Consider the following 15,288-nt stretch of genomic DNA (forward strand, 5'->3'; position numbering starts at 1 on the left):
ACTTTTTCTATACCTGAAGTGTCAAAAATACCATAATATCAGAAACACTATGTACTTCTACACACATGGGTATGATTTAAAAACGATATTACATGGCAATAGTTCAGTTAGCAGTTCTACAAACATGACTATTCTTAAATCAGTTCACGATTTCATTGTCACAAGCAAAAGATTCGAGTAGCTTAGTTTTATGCATGTAGTATTGGAAAACTGCTATATCTTATTTCACAGACACCACTTGTATTGGCTTCATATATTTTATTTGTGCATTTAGTATGTTTATGTTTAGCACTATCTTACATATAATCTGATATATAACCAGTTGTTGTAAAGTTATTACCTGGAGAGGTATTTACATAAGCAAGTTTTGCTTGTTTACCGATCCATATTTCTTTTGAAATAAAAATATGTTTAAACCAAGTAGCCCCTCTTGTCCCACGAAGTACCGTGAAGTTGAATGTTTCAAGACCGATGTGCGTTTCGCAGTGCTGTATACGCTTTATAGGTGTTTAAATAGGCCCTTTCACATTCCACCAGCTGCTGGCACAGAATCATGGTGACATGTTTTCTGAAAGCATTCCCGAGAATACGTTGGCGATAAATCGAAAATATTTGATTCTGATTGGTCAGTCAAAGATTACAATCATTATATCCGCCTGTGATTGCCACAGCTGATGTGATGTCCGCATCACAGAAATCACTTTTTCCTTTAGCACTGTTAGAAGGCATTTTGAAATATGCAAAATAGCAGTTTACAAAATGCGATTATTACCATTTTACGTAGGGCAATGCATTTTGGTAGACATCACGATAGAAATCTACTAAGAGAAACTGGGGGCACGGGTGGCCCAGTCGTCTAAGGTCCCGCGATACGCTGTGTAGAGTTGCGTCCCTTGGGCACGCCAGAAACCTATATGATTGTGGGTTCGAATCCCGGTTCGCCCCGATTATGTTTCTAGGTTTGTCAGCACCATACCCGTGCTCGTGGGTTTCACCGAACTGGTAAACGTCTGAGACCTGCATCACTTCGGGCTACTGGAATACTGTTAAAAGCGGCGTTAAAAACCCAACTCACTCACTCACTCACCCACTAAGAGAAACTCAGTGTATGTAAAGTCTTAGGGACAAAAATATCTTTACATTTGGAACTTTCTATTTTAGAATTAACAATATATCGTGTGTGTCACTGAGCCATGTGACGTCAAACCAGTGACGTGTTGAGTTGAAATAATTCTTCATGTCGACTTACGAAGTATAAACAACAGTGTTTAAGCGTAAACAAGCGATACTTTGTTTCAAGGCAAATATCGATGTTTCCTTAGTTCTAATTGACAAGGGCGGTGGGGTAGCCTAGTGCTTAAACCCGAGTTTGATTTCCCATATGGGTGCAATGTGTGAAGCCAATTTCTGGTGTCCCCCGCCGTGATATTGCTGGAAAATGCTCAAAGCGGCGTAAAACAATACTCACTCACTCAGATCGACAACCCACTCAAAACTTTTTTTCCATAAGTATATATGTGGCGTGTTGTTTTTGCTTAATTCGTTTATGATTACACAATATGTTCACACGTGCAAGTTTGTCATGTTGTGTAAGTGGTCACGGGTGTCCGATTCATATTATGCACTGAAAGTTCGCAGTGATCATAGGTTCCAATACAGGCTCATCGTTTCTAGGTTTGTCTGCACCAACATTATTATTATTATTATTATTATTATTATTATTATTATTATTATTATTGACTTATTAATTTCTCAACCCGTGTTTGCCGTAAGAGGCGAGTAATTACGGGACTGGGTGGTCAGGCTCGCTGACTTGTTTTGATGCATATCATCGTATCCCAAATGCGTGGATCGATGCTCAATCACTTGATTGCCTGATCCAGACTCGATTATTCACAGACTGGCGTCATATGGCTGTGGTATTACTGGGTGCGCTTTAAACAACAAACAAACAAACAAACAACCTATAAAACCTGACTTAAGTCATGCTCTATATCTATGCGGCTCGCATTTCGGCAACCCTACACTGACCCCTCATGAATCCATTTCCGTGGTGGGGGGCACGGGTGGCCCAGTCGTCTAAGGCGCCGCGATTCGCTGTGCAGAGTTGCGTCCCTTGGGCACGCCAGAAACCTATGATTGTGGGTTCGAAACCCGGTTCGCCCCGATTATGTTTCTAGGTTTGTCAGCACCATACCCGTGCTCGTGGGCTTCACCGAACTGGTAAACGTCTGAGACCTGCATCACTTCGGACTTTCCTCCCACATGAAGCTGGCACGCCGCGATATAACTGGAATACTGTTAAAAGCGGCGTTAAACCCAACTCACTCACTCACTCACATTTCCATGGTTCTCGCGGTTTTAAAATAACAATTAACGCTTAAAACATATTGAAGTAACTTCTTAATTGAACGTCTATCTCAAATATGCCTAGTTTGAGACAGCCACGGATTAGAGAAACGTCATATGTCTACAGAGAGAAGCCCAAATATATATTGGCGCAAGTTTTTCTGTGTAAATTGCTGTTTGTTTCTATTATGTTCTTATAAGATACAGGGTCAGCGATTCATGTCATTTCTGAATTTGGTTATTAGTACAATGAACTCCATGAATTGCTCTTTCAGTCCTTGTACAAAAGAAGGGTACACTCTACGAAAAATTATCTCACACTTAGACCCGTGAAGATCCGGGTGAGAAGAGGTCTTCAGCATCCCATTCTTTTTTTTATATTTTTTTAATTTTTCAATCATTTTACATTTATTTGATAAGATGTGACATTCCAGTACATAGTTGATTAATCATCTAAATAGATGATGGCATGTTGACCAAAATTTATAGAATAGGCCAATGTCACACTCAATAATTGCTGAACATTTAGTAAGGTTATAGTAGTTTCTTATTTCGTTCTGAAAGACTTGAAATGACGGGAGTCTCTTATTTAACTTACTTTTAAATATAAGGTCTTTTGTTATCAAGAAGATGATATTTAGAGGGTCATTGCGCTTTTCTGGAAAACCAATCATCACATGTTTCTTTGTAATTTCGATTTGGATGTTAGCCTTTTGAAGTAGCCAAACTTCAAGATGACGCAAGATTTGCTGAACCATATTACAGGACCAGGAAAGATGCATTGGGGTCTCGATATCAACTGAACAAAAACTGCAATTTCGACAACATAACCTAATTTACACAAGCATCCCATTCTTGATGTAAGAGGCGACTATGGGATCGGGTGGTCAGGCTCATTGACTTGGTTGATGCATGTCATCGTATCCCAATTGCGTCAATCGATGCTCATGATGTGAATCACTGGATTGTCTGGTTTAGACTCTATTATTTACACACCGCCCCAATATTGCTGTAATATTGCTGTGTCCGGCGTTAAACAACAAAAATGGAAAACAAACAAACACTGTTGCAATAGGATTTATTTCGTTCACAAGAAATCTACATCCACTGTTTGACGATTCTGTAGGAGACGCCGTGTACGCTCAGTTGGTGGTGCAGCTGTTACCGGTGATGCTGTATGTCCCAGCATACTCGCTCACTCCACTGCAGAAAATAAACGAGCAAACTGAATTTCAATACATTTAGGAGATAAACATACTGTTTTTATATTAGAGCTAGGTCGCCTGTTGATTTAACCGCACTAAATTATATTTGGAAACGACCACACAACAGTTTAATAGTGACTTTGGAAAATACGCGATACTGAATGGTAAATCGTTGGTTTCAAATCAAACTATCTTATTGTAACAGCTGATTTAACGACCTCTTCACCGCGGGGGATACTATTTCTAAGTACTTTTTCTCAGTTATTGTCGGTAAGCATCGTGATTATATGTACACTGTGTACCAATACATTATGGATAGAGAACAGGTGCCGACCAAGCGAGTGTATTTAAAGTTTGAGGGACAACAGAGAGCTTCAACTTTATGTTCATGTTCAAATCAACGTTACCTTACGACACAGCTGTGCTACACACGTTCAATGCCTGAAATGATCGTAAATGATTGTGGAAATGCTTTTAAAAAGATTGGTTTCTCCGTTTGCCATTGTTGGCAGGTTAAATCGGTAAAAGAATAACATTATCATTAAATCCACGACTTTCGCTGTTGAAAATAGCTCCGATGTCCACTTACGTTTTAAGGAACTTTCAATAGTAGGATTTATCGTAAGTAAAGTATGTACTTACGCACAATTGAGCTGACATTCGTTGCCATAGACCTTTAAGTCAGTTCCACATTTCGGCAGATAGATCATGGGACAGTTGCACTCTGCGGAGGTCGAGGTGCTGGCTAGCAGGAGGAGAAAAACACCCGTGCTTTTTATGTAATCTTAAAACATTTTGCAAACATCCTCGTGAGACGTCAAGTGTACATTAATAAGTCATAACACAGAGCTTAACATCTCTGACATAGGACTTAGGGGCTTTGATCACCTCACGTTAAACAAGCGTTAAGGAGATCTCAGGTTTTATATGTGTTGTAAATAAAATGCGACTTACCACTATATTAACAATCAACACAATCAGGGTGACATGTAAGAAACTCAACCGATATGACTGGGTAAGAGTTTGCTCAGTGGGAAATTGCTCCTCTGGAGGTTATGGAATTGGTACATCAAAACAATCAGTATTGCAGGTGTATCTCGGTGTATCAGTTTGTTGATGATGATAACCTGACGTGATTATCTAACACGTGTACCACCATGGTGAGACCCGCGGACACGGATAAAGTGAGTGAGTGAGTGAGCATGGTTTTTACGCCGCTTTTGGCAATATTCCAGCAATATCACGGCGGAGGTCACCAGAAATGGGCTTCACACATTGTGCCAATATCGGGAATCGAACCCGGGTCTTCGGCATGACGAGCGAACGCTTTAACCACTATGCTACCCGACCGCCCCTGTCGACAAAGAACTATAATTAGGGTGACGTGAGATTCGAACCAACGAACAAACGTTTCTTGACTCTAGCTGCTAAATCATGGTAATGTATCGATCCGCTTTTACTATCTGAAAATCACGCCTTAATCTCGATCTACTGAAGTCGATGCTGATTTTGCTCCGGCCTCCACAAGTACAAATATACTAAAACTCGCGAAAAGCTTCATACCATTGTTCCCAAACTATTTATATAAAAGTCTGGTTAATGTACTCACCACAGAGAACCACAGCTAGAACAGCGAGAACAACAACAGCAGTCTTCATCTTGATGTGATAGCTCATCTGATCATTCAACAATTTCTGGTCTATTTATACAAAATATGAAGTCACAAATATTGCACAATAATCACTTAATGTTGAACGCGGTAGGACGTAGAAGGTCAAAATGACAATTATTCACATGCATGGCACACGTGTTCAAACAAAAAGCAGTATACATATCAAGAGATACAGCTATTGGAGACTCCCCGTTGATTGTATGTAGGGTTTATTGTTAAAACGTGATTTCGAAGTCACGTCATCGAGTGGTAAGTGGGGGAACATATGGCAGAAACAGCGGGGCTTAAGGCGTGGTTTAGGAGAACATGACAAAACACCTCTTGAATATGTCACTAAATTCTAGCTTGCTCAATTATGTTATAAATATTAAAAACGGTTATTTTTACCTTGTGACCTTAACCACAAATATCTACGTTCCATCTTCCCTTCCTTGGAACTCTTTCATCACGCGACATTTTTCCTCATCTTCCATACCTTCATGTGATTATTACAACCAGAGATATATATTTCATCCTTTACCACTTCCACAGATACATTTGTTCAAAGTCTAGTCAGTGAAATATGGAGTACAATTCTATCATGAAGAGCCTTCGCATTAATCAAACCACGCCCTCCCATTAAAATTGGTACAGCTGTTGTTTTTTTACTATAACTGCTTCCAGGTGTCATCCCCATCTTGGAGCCTCTTCATGAAAGAATTGTATTGTGCACTTTTTAAAACATTTATTTTTCTGATGATCCTCTTTTGAAGCATGTCAAGACTCATACGGAAAACAAGACATTCCTCAGTTTTCCAAAACGAGCCAAGGATGTGGGACAAAATCTAAAGGTCAATGTTCATGTTGTATATGGTTTTGTACTTCTGCAAAGTGTCATATCAAATCAGCCCAGACTCACTTTTTCAAGGAGATGCTAACTTAACGACCACTGCATCGAGTGTATGTGCAGTGTGTTGATAAGGTCAGCAACCACGCAGAGTCCTTCGCTTGGATGAAGTCGGCTGGCCTGAAAAGTGAAACAGAAGTCATTTTCCACTTGAAACCATCAATGCGTTATTTTACATCAAATGTAAATATGAAATGTAGATTATGCAATAAATTTAATGAGAATGTCCAACACATTGTCAGTGGATGCCCAGCTTGGGCACAAACACAGTATTACATGAAGGAGTGGCTCGATCCTTTTGTTACCGTCTTTGCCATGCTTGTGGTTTTGACACAGAGGTAAATCCATGGTACGACCCAGAATATGTTGAGGGCGTCATTGAAAATGAAAAATACAATATTCTTTGGAATAGGCCAATATACAGTCTCAGGCGTATCAAGGCCAACAAACCTGAGCTTGTCCTTTTTTATGAATCCAAGGAAATCATTTATATTATTGAATTTTCTGTCCCTTTTGACACTAATGTGATTGACAAGATTCAGGAAAACCATGGCAATTATGAAGACCTCGCTTTCGAAATGTCACGCTTGAATCCCAAGTACCAAGCTGTCCGACTCCCCATTGTTGTCGGTGGCTTAGGTTTGGTACCTCCCCCTCTGTTGACTGATGTTGGGGTAGTACCCGGGTTTGCTACCAGGAATACAATCCTTCTGACAATATGGGTAATGCTGCAGTCGCGTGGAGTTTTTAAGCTATCAATAATAATAATAATAATAATAATACATCTAGTACTGTTACTAAGGTAGCCGTTACTTCAGTCAGCTACAGTTTGCCTGTCCCGGACTCAATTATTTACAGGCCGTCATGATAAAGTTTTCCTGACTGCAGTGAAAAAACATGTATTGCAATAAATAGCACATCTGCCATTGATATTTGTACATAACGTCTACCATGTCCACTAATAATGATGATGATGAGACTACTGCCACTGCTCTGTTTCAGTTATAATACGGCGTATCAGCTTCGTGTGGGAGGAAAACCCGAAGTGATGCAGGTCTCAGAAGTTTACTACTTTGGTGAAACCCAAGAGCACGGGTATGGTGCTGACAAACCCAGAAACATAATCAGGGCGAACTGGCATTCTAACCAACAATCATGGGTTTCTGGCAAACCCGAACGGACAGCAGCTCTCGAATTGGAGCGCCTTTGACGACATGGCTGTCTATTGATCCTGCTTTGACCGTAACTACTGCCACCATCACAATGATCACGAATACATGCCGCACACACCGATTGAAACATGTGCAACAGACGGAATATGCAGCACATGACGAATAGCATGAACTTCGTTCGCTGAATGTCATTAGATAAGCACCTGAACCGATTTAAAGTCCCCACACAGACACAAGTACAACGTGCAGCAGGTGGACACGCGGTAAACCACGAGCAGTTGCATCAGTGATTGATTTATGTATTACATAAAGCCATCCTGGGTCACACACAACACGACCAAAAATATATCAAATTTTGATTAGTAATATGTAATTGTGTTTGTTTGTTAGTTGTTTAACGCCGCACTTACCAATATTCCACCTATATGACAGCGGTCTGTAAATAATCGAGTGTGGACCAGACAATCAAGTGATTGATATCATGGGCATCTATCTACGCAATTAGGATACGATGACATGCATCAACCAAGTTAGCGAGCCTGATCAACCGATCCTGATAGTCGCCTTTTACGGCAAGCATGGATTGCTGAAGAACTATTCTACCCCGGATCTTTACGGGTTTAATATGTAGTAGATCACACACCATTTGCTGATTCAAAGAACGAATCGAAGAAAGTCATTGAGCTTGATTTAAAGGTATTGTAGTGACACTATGGTGGATGGGAGGAGAGGAAGTGAAATGGAGTTTTATGGCGCGGTCAAGATGTGTGTATGTGTCTGTGTGTGTCTGATCTGTCTATGTGTGTTTGTCTGTCTGTCTGTTCTAGTCCGAACCAAAGCCGTTTGATAGTGTTGCCCACTGTGATACCATGCCCCTGGTAAACATGGATACCCCCCCAGCTAACACGAAAATGTTATAAAAACATCCCCAAAACATTTCACAAAACGTCCCGGAAATATTTTTTAAAATGTTTTATTCGCATGATTATTTCAGAAACATTTTCTATACACATTTGGTTATGACGTTTCAAAAATGTTTTTGTAAAATATTTCAGAAATGCTTTTGAAAAAGTTTTATTCACGTGATTTTGAATGGTTCCAGAAACGTTTCGTTCTGGCAAAATATTTCTGCAACGTGTTGAAAACATTGTTATTGTTGTTACATTAATTAGTTTCGCCCATGTTATACCATGATGTTCTTGAGAAAAAAATTGAAAACATTTCAATATCATTTTGAATAGAAACACATGATTATAATGCTATCATGGTTTTTTTTCAGAAATATATCAACAGACTCGGCAAGAGTAAAAAACGACATCCAAATCTTGGGTATTTTGTTTATGGTGATAAAAGTTAAAACATATATATGCAATTTATCATATAATGGGTAGGTTTCTCGGCAGGATAAAGCCAACGGATAAAAACGATATCCGTTGGGGTCATATGCGGATAGAGATGCAAATATCAAAGGTCAAGTAGGGACTACTTTCACTTTTTATAAACAAACATGGCGTCGCACTCGTCATTCGGCGATCGAGTCAGAATTAACCATCGGGAATCTGGATTAACTACAGCGATAATTGCTATCATTATCAAAAGAACAGTCTAATATACTGAAAATCTGTGTCTCTCTGTGACGCTGCTAAGGCATTTTATAAGTTTTGGCAACTTTCGAGATATAAATTTCGAAACAATTTGGCGAGGGCACGAGGCCTAGCCAAGCGGGATCAGTAGCCTTATCTGTGCTTGTAGACCTCTACGGCTTGAAACCTTCTCCACAAATTAAAATAGTTGGATTTGACGGGAATATGTTTGAATTGTTACCTTGTTTCGTTTTGTCGCTGTGTGTACATCTGAGTACACTTCTTATCGTTTTGACAGGACAGACCGACTGTCAACAACGTCTGACCGCGGCCGTGACGTCTCATAGACTAGGGTTAGAGTAGCTTCCCTTTGACAAAGGGCAGTTACTCTAGCGGACAGACCGATGGATTGCCGCGAAAGGCAATTAAAAACAATTGTTGTTCTGCGTATATGTTGCTTCGCCACTGTATAAGAAACAGATTTCAGTTGGAACTATATTGGCTACTGTCACTGTCCGACTAACACATCACTCACCCTGTGACGTAATAAATATTAATGCGCGCATTCCAGGAAAACTCGCAATGTTTCGGTAATGTTTCTGAGAGAGGGAAAGCGATTTTGAAGCACAGAATTAAAGAATGACATTATATGATAAAGAGGTTATTACGCTTGTGTGTTTGGGGATGGTAAATATCCTGAATTAGGAATAAACACTATGTATTTAGCTCGCCAAGGCTCGCTAAAATACAATGTTTATTCCTAATGCAGGATATTTACCATCCCCAAACACACTCGCGGGATAACCTCTATATACAACGTATGGTCACCTACTAAGATAAGTTTATGGATCTCAAAGATTTTCACAAGAGAAACAATTAATTTTATCTTTGCAGGATAAAATGGTTTATTTCAGTTGGGCAATCCTGGGATAGGTGACCCATCATTTAAGTTGTGCACTATGATATTTATGTTGCAGGCTAAGGGAGGTTATTATTATTATTATTAGGGAAGCTATAATTTTACATTACAGGCCGGCTCCCATGAGATTAGTAGCATGGCAAAGTTTACAAAATGAATACTTGCTGTCATCTTTGCAAGTTTACAAAATGTATTCTTTGCATCTGACTGAGATACCTGTAGGAATATTACTCAGTCACGCATTTAAGCGATTCATTTTCGGTCACCAGTTCTTTGTCGACTTAATTGCAATCAGTGGGTCTTGCGGAAGGAAGGTTATTCAGTAAGGTAAATGTAGTAATCCCATACACTCATCATTAATTAATATTAATCAAACGGAAATATAAAATTAAATTATGGAAAACTTTCTAAAGAATAGTTTTAATTTTCCGCACAGTACTTGATATATGTCGGTTTTATAGTGCTAGCACTCTGAGACAGAATGCTGCAGTTTGCCATGGATACACCACTCACACAAATCACCCTGATTCCCAGTTGACAAGTCTTGTTTTCACCCCCTTACCCAAGTGTAACAGTATTTACAATCTTTCAACGTCTTTTGGTATGACACGGCCAAATCATGCCATTTGTTATTCTTACTATACATTTCGCTTCATCCACGTATCTGCTTGTTATCTATTACCGTTGTTGTCAAAGATAATCTGTGGCTGTCATCACTTGGTTGTTGTCCCTCCAGCTTGATAACGTTGGAAGATCCCACATCTAAACGTTGCATAAATTCAATAAACCGCATTCTTACATGGAAACGCCACGAGGACATATCAGCTGGTTGACTAGTCTTGTTTTCACCCCCTTTGTGCTGAGCACCAGGCAAGGGTAACAAAAAGTACAATCTTTCAACGTCTTTTGATAGGGGAGGTCGGGTAGCCTAGTGGTTGAAGCGTTCGCTCGTCACGCCGAAGACCCGGGTTCGATTCCCGACATGGGTACAATGTGTGGAGCCCATTTCTGGTGTCCCCCGCCGTGATATTGCTGGAATATTGCTAAAAGCGGCGTAAAACCATACTCACTCACTCACTTTTGATATGAAATGGCCAAGGCATCGAACCACCGACCTCCCGCTCTCAGGGCACTACACCACGAAGGCGGGGACAAAAGTTCCCCCTACATTTATACCGTGTTCAAGTGTAGTAATCTTGGTGATATCGCTCTTAAACGTCCGCTGCTATCTATTCAGCACTCTTACTTCCTATTAAAAAAAATTATGATTGGGCAGTACCGTGGTGTTTAAGCAATTAATGTTTAAAAACGGATTTATGTGATGAAACATGACCAGTTCAAAACATGTCGTGAAGAATGAATATAAGCTCAGGGACAAAAGAAAGTATACCGTGTTTGCTTTTTATGTAATTTAAAATTAACAGAATGTTTTCAAATGTGATTGGGTCTATTCCACCATCAGTCGTTCCTACAGCAGTTTGTAAAACGTTATCTGTGACAGGGTAATTTTAACTGAATTGAATTAAACATGAATTGGTTCAATGAAGACAAGGATCAGAAATGATTTGCAACCACATGACCCCAACCATGTTTGAGTGAGTGAGTGAGTTGGGTTTAACGCCGCTTTTAACAGTATTCCAGTTATATCGCGGCGTGTCAGCTTAGTGTAGGAGGAAAGCCCGAAGTGAAGCAGGTATCTAGTATCTATCCTTTCATATATACAATATCCTACAAGAATCGATACCAACTATCAGTTTCATTTTCTAGTTCAGTGAGTCACCATACCGTAGGAATCACTGCTGCACACACACACACACACACACACACACACACACACACACACACACACACACACACACACACACACACACACAAACGCACGGGTGACCTGATCCCGCTGGTCTCAAAGCTATAACAGCTGGTGTTTCGGGTGCTGAACCCCACAGGGCACACCTACATTAACATAGGTGTTCTTCAACTCACTCACTCAACGAAAAACCAACCACTCACTCAACGAAAATCCGTTCACCATCTCACTCACTTAAACGAAAAGTCCAACTCACTCAACGAAAATACATCCATCCACTCCCTCACTGAAACTAAAGCCTACCTACGTGACTATAGGATAATTTCCACCTGAGGTTTTCATATAAAAATCAATTTGGTTCAAACGTTGCATGATGCGAACATTGTGCTGATAAGATTGGGAATTTAACCTTTAAAAGTAAAATGAGTGTTTCTTGTAATATTCAAATCTTGAATGTTTGTAACTATCTCTTAACTGGCATTTAAAGTACATGAATTTCAAATGAGAGCTTTATGTGGATTTGAATTGGGTACTACCTGGCATGACGAGCATTAACTACTTACAACAACCCGGTGCATAGCACATGCCATTTGAACAGATCATAAAATCATAGTTTACAAATCGATTAAGGAGCTATATATTACTTGAACTATTTTACATTGGCTTGTGTAATGTATAAATACGGCGATTTCAAACCATTCGATACTTTGATCCTGTTCGGAAAAGAAGCTCCAACTTTTGTATCAAGATGAAGGCTGCTGTTATTCTTGCTGTTCTTGCTGCAGTGCTGTGCGGTGAGTTAAATTCTTTTCCATCTGCTGCCTTTTGTGTGATGGCCATCATGTGCCTCACTCTATAATGTGGAGCCGTATCACTCTGGGTACATGTGATTTTATGCATCCCTCGTTAGGTATTATAAAACCACATGTTCCGAGTGATCCTGCTACAACGGATTTTTTAATATGACATTGTAAAAGAATGAAAACAAATGCAAAATTGATAGAACACAGATGTTCGATTGAGCTGAGGTTAACGTGTGCTAGATCATGTGACTTTACATTTACTCGATAAAGGCGTACGGTCTTCCGCTTCGAAGCGGGGTGTAAGGGATTTATTCTTACTCTTAGAAATCCACGTGCTGTCTTTTATGGTCGTGGCGGGGTATAAGGGATTTATTCTCCCTCTCGGCAATACACGTGCAGTCGGTGTCCTTTGTGGCGGGGTACAAGGGATTGATTCTCCCGCTGAGAAATGTATTTCACTCCAAGGCGGGATACACAGTATTTTCTCAAGATCAGATCTCATCATTCTGAAATGGAGGTATGAAGGTGTAATCCGAAGTATGACATTGTTACTTCCGCGAAACGTTCTTTTGAATTTCAGATTAATTCTGATTTCCATCCATTGGTTTTCAGCATCACACCCGTGCTTGTTGGTTTCAGGAGAAGCAAACACAAAATTTGCTTTCAAAGTGTCAGCAAAGGTATTCTGTGTAGAACCTATTCATTGCAACAGCCTAGTGCTTGCGTCCCTGGTTAGGTTTTATAAAATCACATGTACCGAATCATCCTACCACAACAAAAAGTGTAATATAACATTGTAAAAGAACAAAAACAAATGCAAAATTGGTAGAACACAGCTGTTCGATTGAGCCGAGGTAAACGTATGCTATGTCATGTGACGTGCATTGACTCGGAAAAAGCGTACGGCTTTTCGCTTCAACGCGGGGTGTAAGGGATTTATTCCGCCTTTCCCTAATCCTCATGTGGTCTGTCTTGGTCGTGGAGCTATGATAATAGAATTTATACTTTACTTAGAAAGTGTAATGCGAAGTGTGACATTGTTACATCCGCGAAACGTTGTTTTGAATTTCAGATAAGTTCTGATTTCGAGTTTTTGGTTTTCAGCATCACACCCGAGCTTGTTGGTTTCAGGAGGACTCGACCGCGTCCTTATGAAGCAAACACAAAATGTGCATTTAAAGTGTCGGTCAAGGTATACTGTGTAGAACCTATTCATTGCAACAGCCTAGTGCTTCCCGAGGGACTTGTGACGGATAGACATGTCATTCTTCCCCTAATCTCTCTTCACAGCCAGCACTGTCAATTGTGACTGCATTTGTTCCCGCATCCTTGACCCAGTCTGTGACACCGCCGGCAACTACTACGACAACGCGTGCCTGTTGAACTGCGTTGAGTAAGTATATCAATGACTATTTTTACAGAAATCCTTCACATAATTTCATTTGGCACTAAGAGTATCGAATCAAAGTAGAATTCATCCCGATTATAACAGGTTAAGAATATAGTGATTAATCACTCACAAAACCGTAATTAATCCCATTTTGCGGTTTGATTGTTAATGTGAAAATGTAAAGTGATAACATCAGCCGTCGCCCTTTTGTCCTTTTGTTGTATATGATCATGGTAAATACATAAATATTATCTCCATGATCTGGACAGTCACTGACATTACGTCCATTTCCCCATTATGTCATGTGCATATAATTGTTCACTTTGGCGGCATAAACATGTATTCAATAGACTAATGCAGGGAAGTCAATAAGCAGGGCAACATGTTTGGGGATTTTTCTCGTGTCTGCAGATCCAATCGCTTAGATTGAGTTCAATGAAACGACACTTTTATCAATACATAATGTTATGTATTCTAGCTACATTAAAGGAAATGTACCAGTAGCACCAATTCCTCATTCGTGACTCACGATGGATCTTCACTTTGCAGGGGTGCCGTCTTGGCCGCAGAAGGCGCCTACACCGTCAGTGCCAACTCTTGCGTTGCTGCCAGGAAGTAGATGACCATCACCTTCACCTTTGACAAAATGGAGCTTCCCCGACCACAGAAGCACATATTGCTTGAGCAATAAAATTTAGAAGCAATCCATCTGGTCATGTCTATATTTCTGATTTTATTAATACTGATGGCTGTCCACAGGATTAGATACAAAACATGTAATTTTGAACTGAGCCATCATTCGATACGACAGAATGTGCTTTTGGCTGATAACTTGCACAGAAAAAGGTCAACACATGTGTCTCTGTGGGGATAGGCTGAATATATCACACATCTGTTTGCGATTATGCAAGCTTATTTGAAAATGTAAGTGGACTATATTTCCCTTGCACAGTCGAAATGAGGGGTGGGGGGGGGAGGTGGGGGGGGGGGGGGGGGGTGCAGTTATAAGGCGAAAGCCTTCCCTCCACACAGGAGCATACCGAAGAACATCACGGTAGCCCGTTCAACTACTGATCAAAGTGTATTGCAGTCTCAACTCCTTAGTATACATCCCTGATGCCGCCAATAATGTGATACAATTAATGGTGCAAGGTATATAAGCCCTGATGGCTAAATACACTGTAAAGTCTTGGAGGAAAATATGTATACATTTAAAGGGTTGATTATTCACCAATCAACCCAGACTGGATACGACAAGGGAGGGAGTGAGTGAGTTGGGTTTACCGCCGCTTTTAACATTATTCCAGTTATATCATGACGTGCCAGCTAAATGTGGGAGGAGAGTGATGCAGGTCTCAGACGTTTACCACTTCGGTGAAATCCACGAGCATGGGTATGGTGCTGACAAACCTAGAAACATAATCGGGGCGAACCGGGAATCGAACCGGCAGTCAGCTTTCTGGCGTGCCCAAGGGACGGACGCAACACTGCACAGCGAATCA

The 15,288-nt window shown here is 40.3% G+C and overlaps 1 protein-coding gene and 1 long non-coding RNA gene across 2 annotated transcripts; one reads left to right on the forward strand and one right to left on the reverse strand.

The window, feature by feature from the left end:
* Window positions 1–3,413: 3,413 nt before the first annotated feature.
* Window positions 3,414–5,271, reverse strand: LOC124112998 (serine protease inhibitor dipetalogastin-like). The gene is made up of 3 exons (XM_046473223.2): window positions 5,164–5,271; window positions 4,197–4,299; window positions 3,414–3,552 (listed from the first exon to the last, which is right to left on the reverse strand). Exons 1-3 carry the CDS (start codon window positions 5,228–5,230, stop codon window positions 3,492–3,494), a joined length of 231 nt encoding a protein of 76 aa, XP_046329179.1. The 5' UTR covers window positions 5,231–5,271; the 3' UTR covers window positions 3,414–3,491.
* Window positions 5,272–12,279: 7,008 nt separating this feature from the next.
* On the forward strand, window positions 12,280–14,490 carry LOC124111647. Its single transcript, XR_006857519.2, has 3 exons — window positions 12,280–12,387; window positions 13,687–13,789; window positions 14,336–14,490. It is a non-coding gene; the product is annotated as an uncharacterized LOC124111647 (long non-coding RNA).
* The last annotated feature ends 798 nt before the right edge of the window (window positions 14,491–15,288 follow it).

Source organism: Haliotis rufescens, unplaced genomic scaffold, assembly GCF_023055435.1.
Source record: "Haliotis rufescens isolate VD_foot unplaced genomic scaffold, xgHalRufe1.0.p SCAF_5, whole genome shotgun sequence".
NCBI lineage: Eukaryota > Metazoa > Mollusca > Gastropoda > Lepetellida > Haliotidae > Haliotis > Haliotis rufescens.